The following is an 18,704-nucleotide window of genomic DNA, read 5'->3' as shown; positions in this document are numbered from 1 at the left end:
AGAACATCAGCTTACTCTTTCTAGACTACAGTTGTATATCCCAGATCCTGACCTTGCAACGGCCTGTGCACTGCCCACAGGTTGGTCTGGTTCTGGGTCATGGCCTTACTGGGACAGTTTTTCATTCTTCCCCAGTGCTGCCTCTCTTTGTGGGCTCTGTTGCTTTTGGCACTCCCTGCACCTCCCTTGTTTGTCCTTCTGGACTTCATTGTAGCTGTAGAAAGATGTTCTTGTCATTCCCAGCCCAACAGCCCTCCAGGGCCTGACACTGATCCAGGTAAATGTCCTGGTCAGGCTTTTTGATAAGTTTGCAGGACCTGCCTGGTCAGTTGAGGCTCACTGTCCCTATTTTTGATGTCTGAGAATAATGGAATGCCAGCCCTGGTTTCCATTGGTGCCACAATAAACCCACAGTCCCCAATCAATGCCACTCACTGTTTCATAGCATTCTTTTCTATAATGAAGCTTCCCAGAAATAAACATCTAAAATAAAACTGTAGTATTCTGACTTGATATGGCTTATTAAGGCCAACAGCTTTGACTTATTACTATTTTTTTGGACCAAGTCATGATTAAATATTTGTGGTTAAGCCAGGCCTTGTTAGGGCCTGTAATCCTAGCTACTTGGGAGACTAGTACAGGAGGATCAAAGGTTAGAGGTTGGCCTGGGCTACAGAATGAGCTCAAAGCTAGCCTAAGCAACTTGGTGAGACCCTCCCTCAAAATTTTTAAAAAATGACAGATATAGGACTTTAGATATTTCTCAATGGTAGAGCACTTACCTAGCATGTATGAGGCCCCAGGTTCAACTCTTTGTGTACACACACACACACACACACACACACCTCTCAGGGTTTCTATTGCTATGAAGAGATACCATGACTACTTCAACCTTTATAAAGAAAAACATTTAATTAGGACTGGCTTACAGTTCAGAGGTTTAGTCCATTATCATCATGGTGGGAAGCATGGCAGCGTGCAGGCACACATGGGGCTGGAGAAGGAGCTGAGAGTTCTACGTCTGGAGCCATAGGCAGCAGGAAAACAGTGAGGCAGTGGGCCTGACTTCTAAATCCTCAAAGACAACCCCCTAGTGGCACACCTCCTCCAACAAGCCTCACCCACTCCAACAAGGCCACACCTCCTAATAGTGCCACTCCCTATGGACCTGTGGGGACCATTTATTCAAACAACCACATTTTATATGTGTGTGTGTGTATTTATACATGTGCACATATACATGTGTGTATATATACATATATGTATTGCACATGTACATCTACACACATGTATATGGTATATATACACATGTACATATGTGCATATACACCTATGTATGCACATACATACATGTACATATACATACATGCATACTCGTGGAAAGGCATGGATGAGTCAACTTGAACTTAGTGTTTTCCTATGATAATCTAAAAGTTTTCCTTAATTAATAATGAAGTTGCATAGTTTTCTAATTGATCAATGACAAAACTTCTCTTCTTGTCACTTTAGAGCTCTGTTGACCGTCACAACACATTTGGGTTGAGTTTCAGTTGGTCTAGGTGTCTAGTAAAACTACGCTCATATACTGATACCACGGAGAGTAGAAACATGTAATTTTATAGAAAATTATCCAGCTGTACACTATTGCTAATTGAGTGAGCAAGCTTGCTTTAAGGGCAGGACCCCAGAGAAGGCAGAGTATAAGACACACAGGGTACACTGGGAACTGAGGAGTTACAGATGTCTTCGGGTTTCCTGGTTGGGACTGGCTGAGTAAGTAATTGCACATTTGCACTGTGTTAAACTATTAAAAAGAGGAGTGAAAGACAGGCATGGGGATAATGCCGTAATCCTGTACTTAGCCAGAAAATCAGGAGTTCAAGTCCAACCTAAGCTACATAAGAACCTATCTCAGATAGGTAGGCAGGCAGGTAGACAGACAGACAGAACAGGCAGGCAAACAGCTAGACAGGCTGACTGACCAACAACTGGCTTTAAAAGAAATTTAAGGGTATGAGTTTGTTTAGGAAGTAAGGATGCCAACTTTCAGGTCTGCAAACCATAGTTCTATTTCTAGGACCATAGGAGAGATGGCTCAGTAGTTAAGAGCACTTGCTGCTCTTGCAGGGACCAGAGTTTTGGTTCCTAGCACTCATGTTGGGAAGGTCATAACCACCTGTAACTCCAGCTCCAGGGATCCAATACCCACTTCTGGCTTCTTGGGGTACCTGCACATACTCACATGTGGACACACACACACACACACACACACACACACACACACACACACACACACAGTGGAGCTGGAAAGATGACTCAGTAGTTAAAATGTCTATTACTCTTGCAGTGGACCCACGTTCAACTTCCAGTGCGCGCGCACACACACACACACACACACACACACACACACACAGAGCTGGAAAGATGACTCAGTAGTTAAAATGTCTATTACTCTTGCCGTGGACCCACGTTCAACTTCCAGTGCACACTTTGAGTATCTCACGTCTGCCTAAAACTCAATGTCTGAGGGATGTGATGCCTCTGGTTTCCAAGAGCACTGCACTCAAATGCACACACACATATATGTACATGTAAATGAAGATTAAAATAAATCCAAAAATATCTTTAAAGACAATAAAATATTTTTAATATAAGAAATATTTTAAGTCATAAATAAAATATTTAAAATACATTGGCATAGTCATCCAAATATAAACTTTTTACATATCAACATGTGAGTAAAGTGGCCTTTCTTGGCCTCACACACAGCTCAGGAGAACCACAGAGTAACGAGTGTGTAATATTATACACTTCACTACATGGCTGACAAGGCTCTGTTACCAGCATCACTGGTATTACAAGCCTGGGGTTTGTGAATGAAATAGATCTAAAGAGACACTGCCACCCCTCTTTTAATATCCATGTCCTGTGGTCTGCCTGTGTTTGCATGCACCGATTGTAATCGTCTCTGAACTGTTTTGTGATATTTCTGAACAGTAACCAACTCTACTCCATACACAAAGGGGAAACCCGTGATCTTTCGTCTCCGCATCTGTAGTGTGGGTTTGGAATTACACTCAGCATCCTGGCCTCCCGGTTCCAGCACCAGCTAAGGTTTTGACCTATGCTTCAACTCCAGCTGTGGCAGGCCTATGTTACTGCATAGAAAACCTGCCCAGGAGGAGAAAGAGCTAAGTGTACACAGACCTGCAGATTTTGTTTTTCCTGAGCAATGACTGTGGTGTTTCTTTCAGTTTTGTTTTTTTGTTCTGTAGATTTTTATCCCCAGGGAAGAGATCACTGTGCCCAGCCTCACTTGAGTCCCTGACCATCTTCATGTTGTCTTTGTTTTCTCTGGGCTTTTAACACAGGACTCCTGAAATGATCATATGTACAGCCAACATTGTATTAAGTGGAGACAAACTGAAAGCATTTCCTTTAAAATCAGGACCAGGACATCCACTCTCCCCTCTCTTAGTTAACTACCTTTTCTTGATTTTATTTTGAGACAGACTCTGTCTTGCCTAGAACTCACTGTGTAGGTAAGAAGTCTGACCTCCCTCTTTCACTTCCTGAGGTCTAGGATTACAGATATGTGTTACTAACGTCCATTTTATGCAGCATGTAGGGAATCAAACCCTGGGCTGAGGCAAGCCCTCTACCAACTGAGTTACATCTTCAACTCTGAGCTAAACCTGTTTTGAACACAGCCTTTGTGCTTGGCACTAGAGACATGAAAATGAGTAAATGGAGCTGTAATAGAGGCGTGCACAAAATCCCAAGAAGCAAGGGAAGGTGTTGGAGATGATGACACCATCTTTCTAGGTACAGGAGTAAAGAAGATGAGGGCTTAAGGCCAATGCAGAGACCCCCAGGGATGAGAGGAGTCCACTGGATTAGCCTGTACATTATGAAATAAGGGGGCAGAGAGGAGACCTGCATCAGGACCTGATAAAACTCAGAATAGTCAGCAGGCATATTCAGTAGGGTTCTCTGGAGGAACATAACTGGCAGAATGAATAGTTAGCAAAGAGGATTTAGTAGACTGGCTGACAGGATATAGTCTGGATAATCCATCAATGTCTGGAGGCTTCAGCAGTCCCAATCTAGCACTTGAAGGGATCCTAGAGAGGCACAGAGCTTCATGTTGAGAGAAGCTCTTTTACCAACCTCAGGGAAGATGGCAATAGAGGCAGCAGGCACGGTCCAAGCAACACAGTAGATGAACTTGCTAATAAGGCATGAAGCCAGGAGGCAAAAAGCAAAAGTGGATCTCTTAACCTTCCTTCTATCTCGAGTCTTCCCATTTTAAATAATGTAATCAAGAATCTCCCTTACAGGCATGCCCAGAGGCTTGCCTCAAGGGTGATCTAGATTCTGTCAAATTGACAGCATTAACCATCTGAGAGGAGGACCCTAGGATGAATGGGGTGGGGGTGGGGATGGGGGACAGCTAGATCAGATAACATGAATGTGTGAGGTTTAGCAGTTTAGAGTAAGATAAATTGGAGTTTAGGAGACTCCAGGGATTGGCCAGGGACCCACAGTTAAAAGACAAAATCAGCACACAAACAGGAATGAAAGCTGTTATGTGAACTTGTCCTGAGGAGACATAAACAAACATCTGCTAACCCCAGACAGGGTGCCAAAGCCACGATTCTATCCAAGAGGTGATTGGACTTCTCCGTGGGAACATGGATCAGGGGTTGCTTGCAGAAGTGTGAGTGACACCAGAGCTTCAGATCACTGAAAAATCTCACCCCAATAATGACAACATCCTCATAGCTACATAAATGGAGTCTCCATCAGTTAAGCTTCCATACTCCATATGATCTAGTATGTCCTAGAGCAGAATTACATACAGTTGTCAAGGGTATGTGGCTGAATCTTAGGTAACCCTTCTACGACATCCCTCTATTGGAAAGATCAACAGGCCTTGAGGGTCATTTAGATGTAGTCACAGTCACTCTCACAAAGGTGTTTCATTAAAGCTCTCAAGATGGGCTTTCTATGGCAGTGATTTGCCTGTAATCTTGGCATCAAGAAGCTGAGATATGAGGAACTCATATTTGAGGCTATGGTAGGCTGTCCCGTGAGACCCTTTTTTAAGACAACAACAGCAAACAGAACCCCCTCGTCAAGAGAAAACATAGTACTAAGGTGCTTAGCAGTGACTAAGAGAATAGGAATGGAGGCTAAACCTCAGGTGGGTTTATATGTTTGAGGCCACAGAGCAGGCAGGAATGGAGAAGTAAGGAGCCTGTGTTGCAGGGCAACTTGTAGAATGGTATGGAAACCATGGGATACCATTCTGTGTCCACGGTTCCTTCCCCACTTCTTTCCCTTTATCCATCTGGGATGTTCCAGACCCCAGTGACACCTCTCTCCCAACACACACACACACACACACACACACACACACACACACACACACACACACACACACACACACACACAGCCCAGTGTCCTTGCCATGCAGAGTGTAGTCTATTGGAGAAGACAGAGTCCAATCCCAAAGTCTTGGGCACCATGGGTGATGCTACAGGATGCAGTGGGAGGACCCAGGTCACAGAACCCACATGGGGCATTTGAAGAAAGCCCCCAAGCGGAAGTGATATGTCAGCAGAGGCCTGATGAGTGTGGGGCGGCACCGCCCACCCAGAGGGATTTTCACTTCCACTGCCATAAGGCCTCTCACCTGAACCTCAGATCTGGTGGTTGTCCTACAGCTCAGGAGAGTCACCTCTCTTCTTCCTGACTTTGTCTCTGCTTCCCTCCTAGCTAGCTCCCTACCACACATCTTCCTCCCAGAATCTGCTCAGCATAGCTACTGTTTCCCTTGCTGTTGTCTCCCCTAGGAACCAGTCTTTCCCAGGCTATCAGCCTCTCAGGGCTATTGTACGTGGACCTGCCCTCTCTCCTTGTCCATAACCTCTTGAGTTCCTACAAGAGCATGAGCCAATCCTCTCTCCTTGCTATCTTGCTACTCATCTCTGTCTAAAATTCAGTGACACTGAAAGATTTCCTGCTTTTTTGTGTGTCCTTGTCAGCTGCTGTGGGCTCTGAGAAAATGCTCTACTCTGCCAGCGTCTACATTCCAGACCCTCAGTAGGACCACTCTCAACCATCCTTGTGTCCAGGAAATGATCTCTGATTAGTTTATCTTATTTATAGTTTGCTTTCGGTATTGTTATTTGGGGTTTTGCTGTTTGGTTTGTGTTTTCGAAGACAGGGTCTCAGGTAGCCCAGGTTGGCCTTCACCACATTCACCTCTCAAGTTCTGGGATTACAAGCATACACCAATGCTCCTGGTTTATGTGGTGTTGAGGATTGAGCCCAGAGCTTCACACATGCTAGACATGCACTCATCGAACTAAGCTATATTCCCACTCTCTACTTCCTTGCCTTGTTCCCCCCAACCCTTACAGACAAGGTTTCCTGTAGCCCAGGCTGGCTTTGAACTCCTGATCTTCTTGCCTTCACATCCAAAGTGCTGGGATTATAGAGGTATGCACCACCACATGCAATTTGTGTTTGTGTGTTTTGACATACGTTCTCACTGTAGCCCAGACTGATACCTATGATTAGCAAATCTTCCTGTTCCACCTTCCCAAGTGCAGGGTCACAGCTGTAAACCACCACACCCGGTTTGGGGTTTTGTTGAATTTGTGTGTGTGTGTGTGTGTGTGTGTGTGTGTGTGTGTGTGTGTGTCATGCTGGGGATCAAACCCAGGGCCTACTAGGCAAGCACTCCCTCTCTGAGCTACATCCCCAGCCCTATCTGGTATTTTCAGTCTGTGGGGGGAATCTATCAGTATCTCCCTGAGTGCTAACAATCAGCTCAAGGGTTCAGGTGCGTGGACCTGTAGATATAAGTTCCAAATGCAGCTTCTTCACATTAACAGCCCAATAAACAAGTGTGGAATAAAGGTAGTAGTGTTGTTTCAACAAGATCAAGATACATAAAGCACAAAATAAGTCTTTTTTTGATTTTACTGTTGGAAAATTCACATCAAAGTTACACAATTATCAGAGCTAGAAACAAAGATCCTGGCTTATTTTTTTGTTTCATTTTCTTCTTTGAGGCAGGGTCCTGGGCTATGCTGTGCTCACAGGATAGAGCCTGCCACTATACATGGCCATTTCCAGTACTCTGCTGCTTTCATCTATTTCACAGTGATTCTGAATCATGCCCCCTGCCAACATCCTGAGGGTGAATTTGACCAACTCCTACTGGTCTGTTAATTTTTAGATGATGAGAAATCAAGTAGACTGAGCTAGGCAACACAGCTTTGACGTCTGGGAAACACTGTGTTTTAGCAGGGTTCTTTATATCATGAAATCTATAAACCTTTAACATTCGTGCCTCTCTCTATGACTTGGGAGTTTCTGTTCTATCCTTGTGGCCCATGCTTCCAATTCAGTGAACAGAACTGACTGCGCTGATGTAAGACTGAGCAGGCCTGCCCAGGCCCGTGAAACTCTGCAGATAGGAAAGGGCAGGTCTCCACAAGGTGGTGAGTGTAGCCTTGTGGGCGATGGAGCTCTCAGGGCTCTACCTTCTGATGGTGTGAGGCTGTGCAGAGACATTCAGGCCCCCTTCGGGGGCTTCTTATAATTTTTACACACATACACACATGCACATGCACACACACACAACATGCACATGTGACACATGCGCACACATATACATCTCAATACATAAACACTATCTTTCTTCTTTCTTCAGTCTTTCCTTTTCATATTCTCTTCCCACCCCCAACTAATAGAAGCCAGAAAAAGGCACTGCAGAAATCCAATGGCTCCAAGCAGGCTGGCTTTATTGCAGTTCTGGAGAGGCGGGGACTTCAAGAAAGCAGAAAACCAGAGCAAGAGTTGGCTCAGTTCCTAGGGGAAGCCCTGGCTGGTAAGAATAGGAATGCTCTTATGGTGGGTAGAAAGTCTCAGAATTAATAGATGTATATATATTGTAGAGAGCTAGGATTGGTGAGTTTGGGGCAAGGAAAAAGGCTTCTTAGAGGGTTAAGAGAAAATAGCAACTATTTAAAATGTACTAAATACAGTGACACTGGGGAGTTATTGTTCCTAAAACATATGTTGCTGTAAAGCCCACCTTGGCCTTGAACCTCTAGTCTTCCTGCCTCTGCCTCCTAAGTGCTAGTATTACAGGTTTGTGCCATTGTGCCTGGCCAAATTAGCACTTCTTTAGAAACAAAATTTAGACACCTAGTAATTAAAAGTCCTGTAGAGCTGTGTGACTCCAACAGAACCTTCATGCACTTGGGAGGCCACTGTAAGTGGTGTCTGCCTGGACTGACAAAGCAGATTTACCCCAGTGATAGATCAAGGGGCAACACTGGGTTTGATAAGATTATGACTGGAGAAAGATGCAGCTCCCAAAGGCCAAGCATGCTATGATTGACCCTCCCTGACAGCTTTGTGGAGAATACGTGTTCCTCCCTCCAAGGAGATCATGGCCATTGCCATCCTAAGATAGCTTGTCTCTGGTAGTAGAAACAGAACCCTAGTAAGATGGGCAGAGTATTGTCCACTCATCCAGGGCTTGTTCCTACTTTTTCACAGTTGGTTTTTTAGCTGCTTTGCAATAAAATTTAAAAGAAATACATAGGGAGGCCGGAGAGATGGCTCAGCGATTAAGAGCACTGGCTCTACATGCAGAGAACTGGGGTTCAATCCCAGCACCCACATGGTGGCTTATAACCCATCTGTCACCCCATTTCCATGGGATTCGCTGCTCTCTGCAGGCACCAGGCATGCATGCTGTGTACAGATGTACATGCATGCAAAATACACACAAAAATGAATTAAAAAGAAGAAAGAAACCTATAGGCAAGGCAAAGAATTGTGGCCTCAAGTAGGTGCTGGAGAGATGGTCCTTGGGTCAAGTGCCTGCCACACAAGCACTAGAACCTGAGTTCAGATTCCTAGCACCCACATAAAAGTTGGGTGTGGTTGACACATCTGTAATCCTGATACTGACTAGGGGTGGGAGTGTGGAGACAGGCAGACTCCTGGAGTTCACAGACAAGCCAGTCTAGCTAGTAGTAAGAGACTTGTCTCAAAAGAAAGATGTAGAGGCATAGTGGGAGGCCATAATCAACCTCTGACCTTTAGCCTAGACTGGCAAGTCCAATCCAAGGAAATGTGGAAACAAACAAAAGAAAAAAATAGTTTATTAAAAGGATTAAAAAACAGGTGCCATGGTTGCATGCTCTTTAGCATTTGACTAGGACCCTAGTTTCACTTTTGTCTTCTAATGCAGCTGCGTTCTGGGCATGTGCTACATTCTAGGTTGAATCTCCTCAACCATTGAAGAACCATTCCTGAGCACCAGTCAGCCCCTTGCACTTGGTGGGAAATTCACCAACGAGGAAAATTGATATTATCATTTACTTATGGCCGTGATTTTAATGAAAGTCACTTTTTGTTTTTTTAGGGAGAAGAAAATGACTTTCCAGACAGCACTGGGGATCCCCTTTCAGGTAAAGGATTGGCCTTGCATCAGGCAAGCTGGGCAGATACATTAAAGTTATTCAGTGAATATTTCTATCATTAATGTGTTATGTGTGTGGCTTTATAGCTATTCGACAATCAGCAGTTAGCTTTCATCCATGTTGATGAGAGCATGCATGCATGAGCGTGCATGCGTGCATGCGTGTGTGTGTGTGTGTGTGTGTGTGTGTGTATGTGTACCTTAATTTTCAGGCAACTCTCAGCAGGAACTGGAGATCTCTGCTAAGGCTAAGACAGCTGGCCAGGTCTCCTCTCTTTACCTTCCCACAACTAGGACCACTGGTGTCTGTTACCACATCTGACTTTTTTATGTAGGCTCTGGGGACGAACTAAGGACACTTGTGCTTGCACAGCCAAGTGCTTTACTGAATGAGCTATCTCTTCACCTCAACTGCAATCTCATTTTTTAAACAATAGCACACGCTCACATGACCAAAGCCTAGAGCCTGCTCAGGGACCTTCATCCTTATTATGTTTTCTGGGTAGAGTAGGAGCCCAAACACCTTTGTGGAGCCTTTGTGTATCAATACACACACTTGGAACTCCATCCTTTCCAAGAACAGATTCCAATCTTTTTGAGCGCCTGAGAGGTTCACTTATTGAATGTGTTTTGACATTGGATTCCCTGTCACTTCCATATAATTCCTTCTGAAAGGCCCAAGTTACACAAAAGAAGACAAGGGATTGTGGGAGGGGACAGCCTATTAGAACCTGTTTACAAAACTGCATGCAGAGCAGAGAACTTTCTATCCTAATTTGGTGCGACCAACTGCACAACAAAGTATGTCTTCTTCGAAGGCTCCCTACCCACACCAGTGCAGTCCTGGGTAAGGAACCCAGGGCCTTCATCACTTACTAGGCCAGTGCTCTGCCACTGAAAAGGTTTAGAGAGGTTTTTTTTTTCTCTGACCTTACCCCCTTCCCTCCGTCTATAAAGGGTAGATCAGCAAGTTTAGTATTTGGGCCACCAACAAAACTACATACTTCTTGTGTTGACAGCCATTGACCTATAGATAATCCTATATCCTGAGACAGTTTCCATCCCAGCTGAGCATCTGAAATCCCTGAGGGAACTGTGAAAACCCCCCATGTCCTGCTTCCACTCCACACTGATTAAAATAGGACCTTGGTGCCTGGCCCAGATGTGAGGAGGATTTTCCCCAGGAGTAGGAGGGGGATCAGTGGGTTTCATCCCTAGTGAAGTTGAGAAACAATTGCTTCTCAATAGCCATCATCCCACACCCACAGCTGTTCACTGTGTGCTGGCTGTACAGTAGGAGGAGACTTTAATGGGTGTCTTTAATTTACCCTTGACAGTACCTTTGAGGTCAATGTCATTACCTGTGTCACTGAGTGAGACAGGGGCTTAGTATACTCACTAACAGTCAAAACCACATACCTTTGCAGAAGGTGATCTGCCTTGCCATAGGGAGCCTTCTTTATAACAGGGCTTTCTTCTCTTTTCCTTTCTGGGTCACACATGGCCCAGGCCAGCCTTGAGCTAGCTGTGAGCTGAGCATGGTCCTGAATGTCTGGTCCTCCTTCTGAGTGCTGGGGTTGACAGGTATATACTAGGTTTGTGTAGTGCTAGGAGTTGCATCCAAACCTTCAAGTATGCTGTGTGAACGCTCTGCCCACTGAGCCACATCTCCATCCCCTTGCTTAGAAGTAACTAGTAGGAAAAGGGTTATTAAAGCATCTAGGAGAATTTTTTAATAGAGGGCCAACTTTTTCTCAACCATCTCCTCTCTTTCTAGATCTAGAATTGGCCCATAATTTAGTATTTGGAGACCAAGTCTGTACTGTGTTCCAGCATTATGTACTTCCTATGGATGGCAGCTGCCTTTCCCCTCCCTCGCTGTAAATCCTCCCTGCCACTCTGAGGTGCAGTAAGGATAACTGACTCCTGTACTTGTACTCCTTCGTTGGAGAAGTAGAGTCCTCATGTATCTACTTGGCAAATGCATCCTTTAATTTCTTTTCTAAAAATATTATTTATTTTTAATTACATGTCTGCATGTATCACTGTGGGGCTATGTGCATGTGAATGCAAGTGGAGACCGAAGAGGGTATGAGATCCCCTGGAGCTAGAGTTAGGTACAGATGTTTGTGAATACTCTTACCTGCTGAGCCAACTCACCAGCCTCTACATTTTTAATGTCCAGAGAGAATTTAGCATTGGAGGAAGGGCTAATTCCTTATTGTTACGTAACTATCATTTTCCAATGTATCCCGTATACCCAAGGCTTATCACTTAAGAGGTACCGGGTCATGATCTAGTTTTCCCTGGTGTCTGACACTTGCTTTGTTCTCAAGAGAACAGATATTCTCTAGAGAAAGATGTCTTCCTCTAGAAAGACACCTCAACGTTTGCCTTTTGCTGAATATTGCATGAGATATGAGAAATAAAGAAAGTAGTTAAAGTTTATAATTTTTCTTTTCAATTCCTTAGCAGGGTCTTTCTACGTAGGTTTGGCTGTCCTGGAACTCCCTATGAGACCAGGTTGGCCTAGAACTCCAAGTCCTATCTCTGCCTCTAAGGGCTGGGACTAAAGGTGTGTGCCACCATGCCTGGCATAGCTTGTGATTTTAATAGGAGGTTTGAAATCTTCTCAGTAAGCAATGCATATGGACTCCAGTATTGCTTTTCCACCTTATTTACAGAGGCAAGTCTTTCAGTCAAACCCTAATCCTCCCAGTCAGATTGCTCTGTGGGTCCTGTCTCTCTACCTTCTGAGGCTGGAGTTACAGTTGAGCTATCACAGAGCATTTGCAGGGGGTGTGAGGGCCTGAACGTCAGTCTTCATACTTATTCAGCAAATGCTTCAGCCACTGTATCAAATGCCTACTGTATACTGTAGGACCCTCTATTGTTTATTTTCAAGACAAGTCATGCTTTGTAGCCCTCACTGACCTGGCTCTTAGGCTACCACTCAGTGACCTCTTGTGTAGGAATTTGTCATCTTAGGCCTGTGGTCTTTTGCCTTTAATTCAGACTCTGGAGACAGTGCTGTCTAATTGCTCGGTGGCTGTGTCCACAGTGTGGCAACACCAAGAGCTTTAGTGAGTGACTTCCTGATATCTCTTCCCCTCTAACTTTACCTCCCAATCATGCATTTACCCTCTGCTGATAAACAATTCGGAGAGGACTGGAGCAGGGAGGCCACTCTCATAGGGTGGGAACCAGTTTTGGGGTGAGGCCTAGGCTACAGCCTGGTGCTCTCCTCAGCCTACCTCCAGCTCTCTGCCTGCCCCTGGGATGCTGGCCACACTTCAGACAGAGCCTATGTGAGCGAAGAGAACAGATAGAGCAGAGGAGCGATAAGGAGGCTGTAAATTCTGAACGGCAGCTTTCTGCCACCATCATTGAGCATGAGGCAAGCAGACCAGTGCTCCCTCTTTTCAAGAACTTCTGAGGGGTTGGGCGGTCACAACGATATCATCACATGCTAGGTTTGTTGTCAAAAACTGCTGGGGAGGCCAGTGAAATGGCTTAGTAGGGAAGGGTGCTCCCATGTGGTAGGCGAGAAATCTGACTCCTGCAGTCTGTTCTCTATCCACACATTCACCAGGACACACACACACACACACACACACACACACACACACACACCAATAGCAACAATAAATGTAACTTTTGAAAAGCTGTCAGGTACAGGAGGTGGATCTATGCACAAAATGAGCTGGTCCTGGAACCCTGGGTCTGGCCAATGGCCTGACAATTACATGCTAGAGCAGAGGTAATGAGGCAGGTGAAGAGGCAGGATGGGACTGTGAAATCTTGCTACTGCTCGAAGTTCAACAGCCCTTCTTTTGCTGTAAAGCAGACATTCACAACCTGTGAGTTGTGATACCCACTATGGGGTTAAATGATCTTTTCACAGGGTCACATATCAGATATTTACATTACAGTTCATAATTGTAGCAACAAAAATAATTTTATGATTGTGGTCACCACAGCATGAGGGTCGCAGCAGCATTAGGAAGGTTCAGAGCCATTGACGTAAAGAATAACTCTGTGTGGTCTACAGAGATGGCTCGGTTAGCAGAGTGCTTGCTTTGCAGAATGAATCTGAGCTCTATTGCCAGCCGCCCTGCAGTCATGCTCATGTCTGTGACCCCAGGGCTAAGGAGGAAGAGATCTCTGGGGCTTGCTACCCTACTTAGTAAGCTCTAGGCCAGTGAGAGATACTGTCTTAAACAAATAAATCAAAATCAAAAACAAAAACAGGCTCAGTAGATCAAGTTCTTGCTGTGTACCTACCTAAAAGTAAACGTCGGGTACCTCAGAGGCAATGGACATCAGTAACTTGATCCAGATTCAGGTAGATCCTTGAGGCTTCCTGACCAGCCAGTTTAGCCTAATCTGTCAACTCTAAGCCACTGAGAGACCCCGCCCTCAAAGAGAGGTGGTGAGAAGGATGGCACCCATGGATTGACACCCAAGGTTGTTCTCTGGCCTCCACGCACATATGTGTACATACAGAGAAGAAGAATATCATGTAAGCAATGAGAAACGACTGTTCTGCCAGATTCCAAGGAATTGTGTGTGTGTGTGTGTGTGTGTGTGTGTGTTTGTGTATGACATTTAGATGATGTCACCAATGTGGTAGAAAAATAAAGGGAGTATTGCTCATGAGTTGTGCAGTGTGTGAGGCTCCCAGGTAACCTGTGTCATCCCTCAGGTGTCAGCAGAAACCAGCCATGCAAGGAAGGCTGCCCTTGCTCTTCCTGCTCTCCTCGGGCTCCCACCATTAGCGACTTGCTCAACGATCAAGACTTGCTAGATGTGATCAGGATAAAGCTGGATCCATGTCACCCGACTGTGAAGAACTGGAGGAATTTTGCCAGCAAATGGGGCATGCCCTATGATGAGCTCTGCTTCCTGGAACAGAGGCCCCAGAGCCCCACGCTGGAGTTCTTATTCCGAAACAGCCAGAGGACTGTAGGCCAACTGATGGAGCTCTGCCGACTTTATCACAGGGCTGATGTGGAGAAGATCCTGCGCAGGTGGGTTGATGAGGAGTGGCCCCACAGGGGACCCTTGGATGGTTCCATGCACTTTTAGAATCCCCTCCCCTGGCATTGGCCGTACTGCATGCTAGAACAGCATGGATCACAGGGACCTATGTGTCCCTGCTGTTAAGGTCTTCGGATGAGAATATAACACAGGCAGTGGTTATCCCTGAAGCTGGTGGCTTGGGGAAGGACAGGTTGTTTCAAAAGAAGGTGTTTGTTTCCTTTTGCACATTTGCTTTAATTTAATATTTGAACCTGGAACTGGGGAAGAATATTTTATAGGTCACATAGGGCCACAGCCTATGGCTGGGACAGAGCCATGCCAACATGGAACGAAAACTCTTCTTAAAAACTGCCAAAGATTGCAGCTTTCCCAAACTGTCAGTGTCTCTGGACATGTGCACGTCATCCCATACAGGACCTTTGCATTCCCTGCCTAGCGGAGGACAGCATGTAGAAGTCACCCTGGCCTGTTCACTGTTCACAACAGTGTGTTTCTGTTGCAAAAGGCTTTGGAGATCAAGAAGATACTATGCAATGTGGCCCAGATATATGGGCTCCTTTGTTTTATTATTATCAAATACTTTTGTAATCTATAGGCTATCAACACTGTCATTGAATTTAGCATTTTACAAAGGAATACAAAATGTATGGTTTATGGGAGAAGAGAGTGGGTTAGTGTCTTAGGAATGGCATTGACAAAGAATAGTGCTCAATATGGCCTTTTGGGCCCTAGGGAGCTATCTCAGTGGTTACAGTGCTCACCAAATAAAGCACGAGAACCAGAGTCCAGGTCCCTGGAACCCACATAAGTGAGGGAGTGAATGATATGGCAACTCACCTGTCATTCCGGAAGAGATAGCAATCCCGAGAACAAGATGGCTAGCTAGACTAGGCACATGGATCAACACTGGGTTCAACCGAGAGACTCTTTCTCAGTGAACAATGTGCAGAGTTGTTGAGGAAAACTTTCAACATCAACTTTGGGAGTCTATATGCACACACATGTACATGCACATCTGTATACATGTGCAACAACAATGTGTGTGCACACTGCTCATGCGAACACACAGAGACACAGACAGACAGACAGACAGACACACACACACACACACAGAGTAAATCTCTAAGAGATAACGTCAAGGTTGGTCTAGAATGTTGCACAGTTGGTAGAGTCCTTGCCTAGCATGCCAAAAGGCCTGAGTTTGTTCCCAGCATGTACCAATGTGATGGTACATGTCTATAATTCAAGCACTTGCGGGCAGAAGTAGAGGATCAGAAATTCAAAGTCATCGTTAGCTACAAAGTGAGTTTGAGGTCAGCCTTCGATATATGAGCCCCTGCCTCAAGAAGAAAAGAAAATGTCATGCAAGCCATGTGTGCTCATCCCAATGCATGTGGCCCCAGCATTTTACTCTGTGAGAATTTTTAATTAACAGGGGCACAGAAGCATCAGAGAGAGGAACTGAAAGATTTCTTCAAGTTAACTCTGACTGTAAATGTGAGATGGCTTGGATCTGGGTTGTCCAAAGAAAGCCAAGGATTATTCTCAGCTACAGTACAAAATCAGTTTATTGACAGGTAACTCATAGTCAGTGATGTCTACAGAAGCATAAATACCCTGGAACATCACAAAGGTGAGACAAGGGAGAAGGAGGTTACTGTATGTTAAACTGATTAAATAATTACTGAAAGCTTGGTCATCATGTTTTAAATATCTGATCATTTTTAGTTACATATCTGTGCGTGATGTGTGCCCATGAGCATAGGTGCTTGTAGAGACCTTAGGTGTTGGAACTCCTGGAGCTGGAGTTGCTAGACATGGGTGTTGGGAACTGAACATGTCCTCAACAAAAGTAGTATGAGATTTTATCCAATGAGCCATTTCTCCACCCCATCATCATTAATCCTTAAGAACTTTTGGTCCTGGACACCCGTATTAAGTTGAGCTGCTTGGGAATGAGGTTGTTTTCCTATTAAAATGTCAAGATATGCTTAACTATGTTTCCACAGGCATTTTTCTTTAAGCAAAGTTTCCCCCTGTAAAGGTCTATAATGAGGTCATATATAATATACATTTTATTTGTGTGCAGTAGAGAAGAGTCAAATGAAAGGGGAGGTCCCAAAGCCACACTGGACAGCCATATACACAGAGACAGATTACACAGTCCGGGGACCCACACCAGAGGGCAGACAAAAACACAGCCTGCAATATTAGCACCGTGAGCTTTTAACTAGTTAGGGCTCAGGGCTCTGCTGGGATGTCCAACCTGTGCCTCTAAGAACAAACAAACAAAAAACCTCTGTACAAAGCAGCCACCTACTGGAGTAATACTGTAATCTGTAATAATACTTAGTAATAATAGTGGAAATCTGGCCATCTCAATCAGTAATCTTATGTAGTGCTGCCCCCTGCTGGAGGTTACAGAGTCTGGCTTGGTTGGGTGCCTTCCCAGCCTTCCAAGCAGAGCACACTAAGACAGAAAGGGAAAGGATGTATTTTCTCTGTGACTTGGCAGACAAAGGCCATATAACACTGGCATGGCTGAGACTGAGGCTCCTGTCACCAGGATGTGCCCAGCACAGTGGCCTGGGACTCATCTATCACCACTGATGGACTTGCCTCCTCCCCGGGGACTGAGAGTACTGTCCTGTCTACTAGGTCTCTTCTCCCAGTTCAGCAGGCAAGGATGCCCTGATGAAGCAGTCTTAGCCTCACCTGTCTTTCAATCATGTACATTACAAAAATACATGCTTCTAAAGACAGGATTAGTAACCGAGGCTGAACAGTTTTGTTTTGTTTTGTTTTTTTTTTCCTTCTGGCCTCTTCCTTGTGTGCAGCTAAGCAGATCTCATTTGGTTTTGAGTGAAGATTTTTGCCCACGTCTTTTTTTAAAAGTCAACCCTATTGTCCCTGCTTTATAATTTCCCTCCCCTTTGAAGCCATGGTATTGCTGTTTGTGGCACTTGTTCAGAGCAGGCTCTATGCACATATCAAATCATCTTCCTCCACCAGCAAACAGTATTGCCCTCTCTGAGATGACAGCAAACCTCTGCTTCATGTTGTCATGTGTACACAAAGAAACAACAATGCCATGGACCTAGCAATGCCAAACCACTCTCTGCTCTGGACCAAAGCTGGAGGCACACTGAGAGATAGGTGTGCTGTCCCATCACCTGCCTGGGACTTGAACCCCACCTTGGGACTCATGGGTACTTGGTTAGGAATGGGCAAGGAAGGGTGAGTCAAGACCTTTACTGTGTTTAGAGAGAATCAAAGCCAAGATGCTGGGCTGAGTGCTGGGGCTACTGAAGCCTCATCATCAGTGGGTGGAGCACCTGTGGGTTCCCAAGACTTGAAGGACCATGGTGGAGTAGGGCCTGATCCTTCCTTCCTGTAGCTGTAGAGGGATATGGCTCTGAGAGTTATGTCTGGCAGGGGAATCTCTGGGTGATCACATGTACTGAAGGGCCTGGAGTGGCCAGTGATGCAACTGAAAATGAGATGATCGAGTTGCCCAGCTCTCTTGGAGGTTAAAAAGGATCTCCCACTTTGTGTGACCATCCATGACCACTGTCCTCTGCAGCACCCCCTGGGAACGTACAGAAGACATTTCAGCCCAGGAAGGCAAAGCTTCTGAAAGTCTTGCTTCCATGGGGATGGCGTCTGTACTCCTTGGTGCTAGCCTTTTGAATCTGTCTACATCTTCATCTCCTGTATGATTCTCTAATCCTGTATGTTTTTCTAATGAATAAGGAAAGGTTTTTATAAGTGTAATAATGGGTGCTACAAAATTAAAGACTGATGTCAACTGTGGTTGACTCCAATGTGTGTGCCTCATTTTTTTAAAATGTGTATGCATTTCTGGGAAGGAGTGTTTTGCATGCACACACATGCATGTAGAGACAGGAGGACACTCTTAGGTGTCAGGTGCACAAACACAAATCATTCACATTCTTTGAGACAGGTTTCCTCATTGGCCTGGAGCTTATGAATTTGGCCAGGCTAGCTGGCCAGTAAGCCCAAGAGATCTTCCTATCTCTGCCTCCTCAGTGTGGAAATAACGAGTGTATGCCACCATGCCCAGCATTTTTACATAAGTTATGGGTCTTCCTTTTTAAAGATTTATTTTTATTTATATGAGTATACT

General features: G+C 45.0%; 1 protein-coding gene across 1 annotated transcript in view; it reads left to right on the top strand.

The window, feature by feature from the left end:
* Edaradd (EDAR associated death domain) overlaps positions 1-15,580 on the top strand; it is a 29,698-nt gene extending 14,118 nt beyond the window's left edge. Inside the window, exons 4-5 of the mRNA XM_032884993.1 lie at positions 9,458-9,503; positions 14,220-15,580. Coding sequence (XP_032740884.1) covers positions 9,458-9,503; positions 14,220-14,602 — 429 coding nt within the window. The 3' untranslated portion in view covers positions 14,603-15,580. The remainder of the gene's footprint in view (positions 1-9,457; positions 9,504-14,219) is intronic.
* The last annotated feature ends 3,124 nt before the right edge of the window (positions 15,581-18,704 follow it).

The sequence above is a fragment of the Rattus rattus genome, chromosome 14 (assembly GCF_011064425.1).
Source record: "Rattus rattus isolate New Zealand chromosome 14, Rrattus_CSIRO_v1, whole genome shotgun sequence".
Taxonomy (NCBI): Eukaryota; Metazoa; Chordata; class Mammalia; order Rodentia; family Muridae; genus Rattus; species Rattus rattus.
Note: the sequence above shows the minus strand (reverse complement) of the source record. Positions and strands in the feature narration are given on the sequence as shown.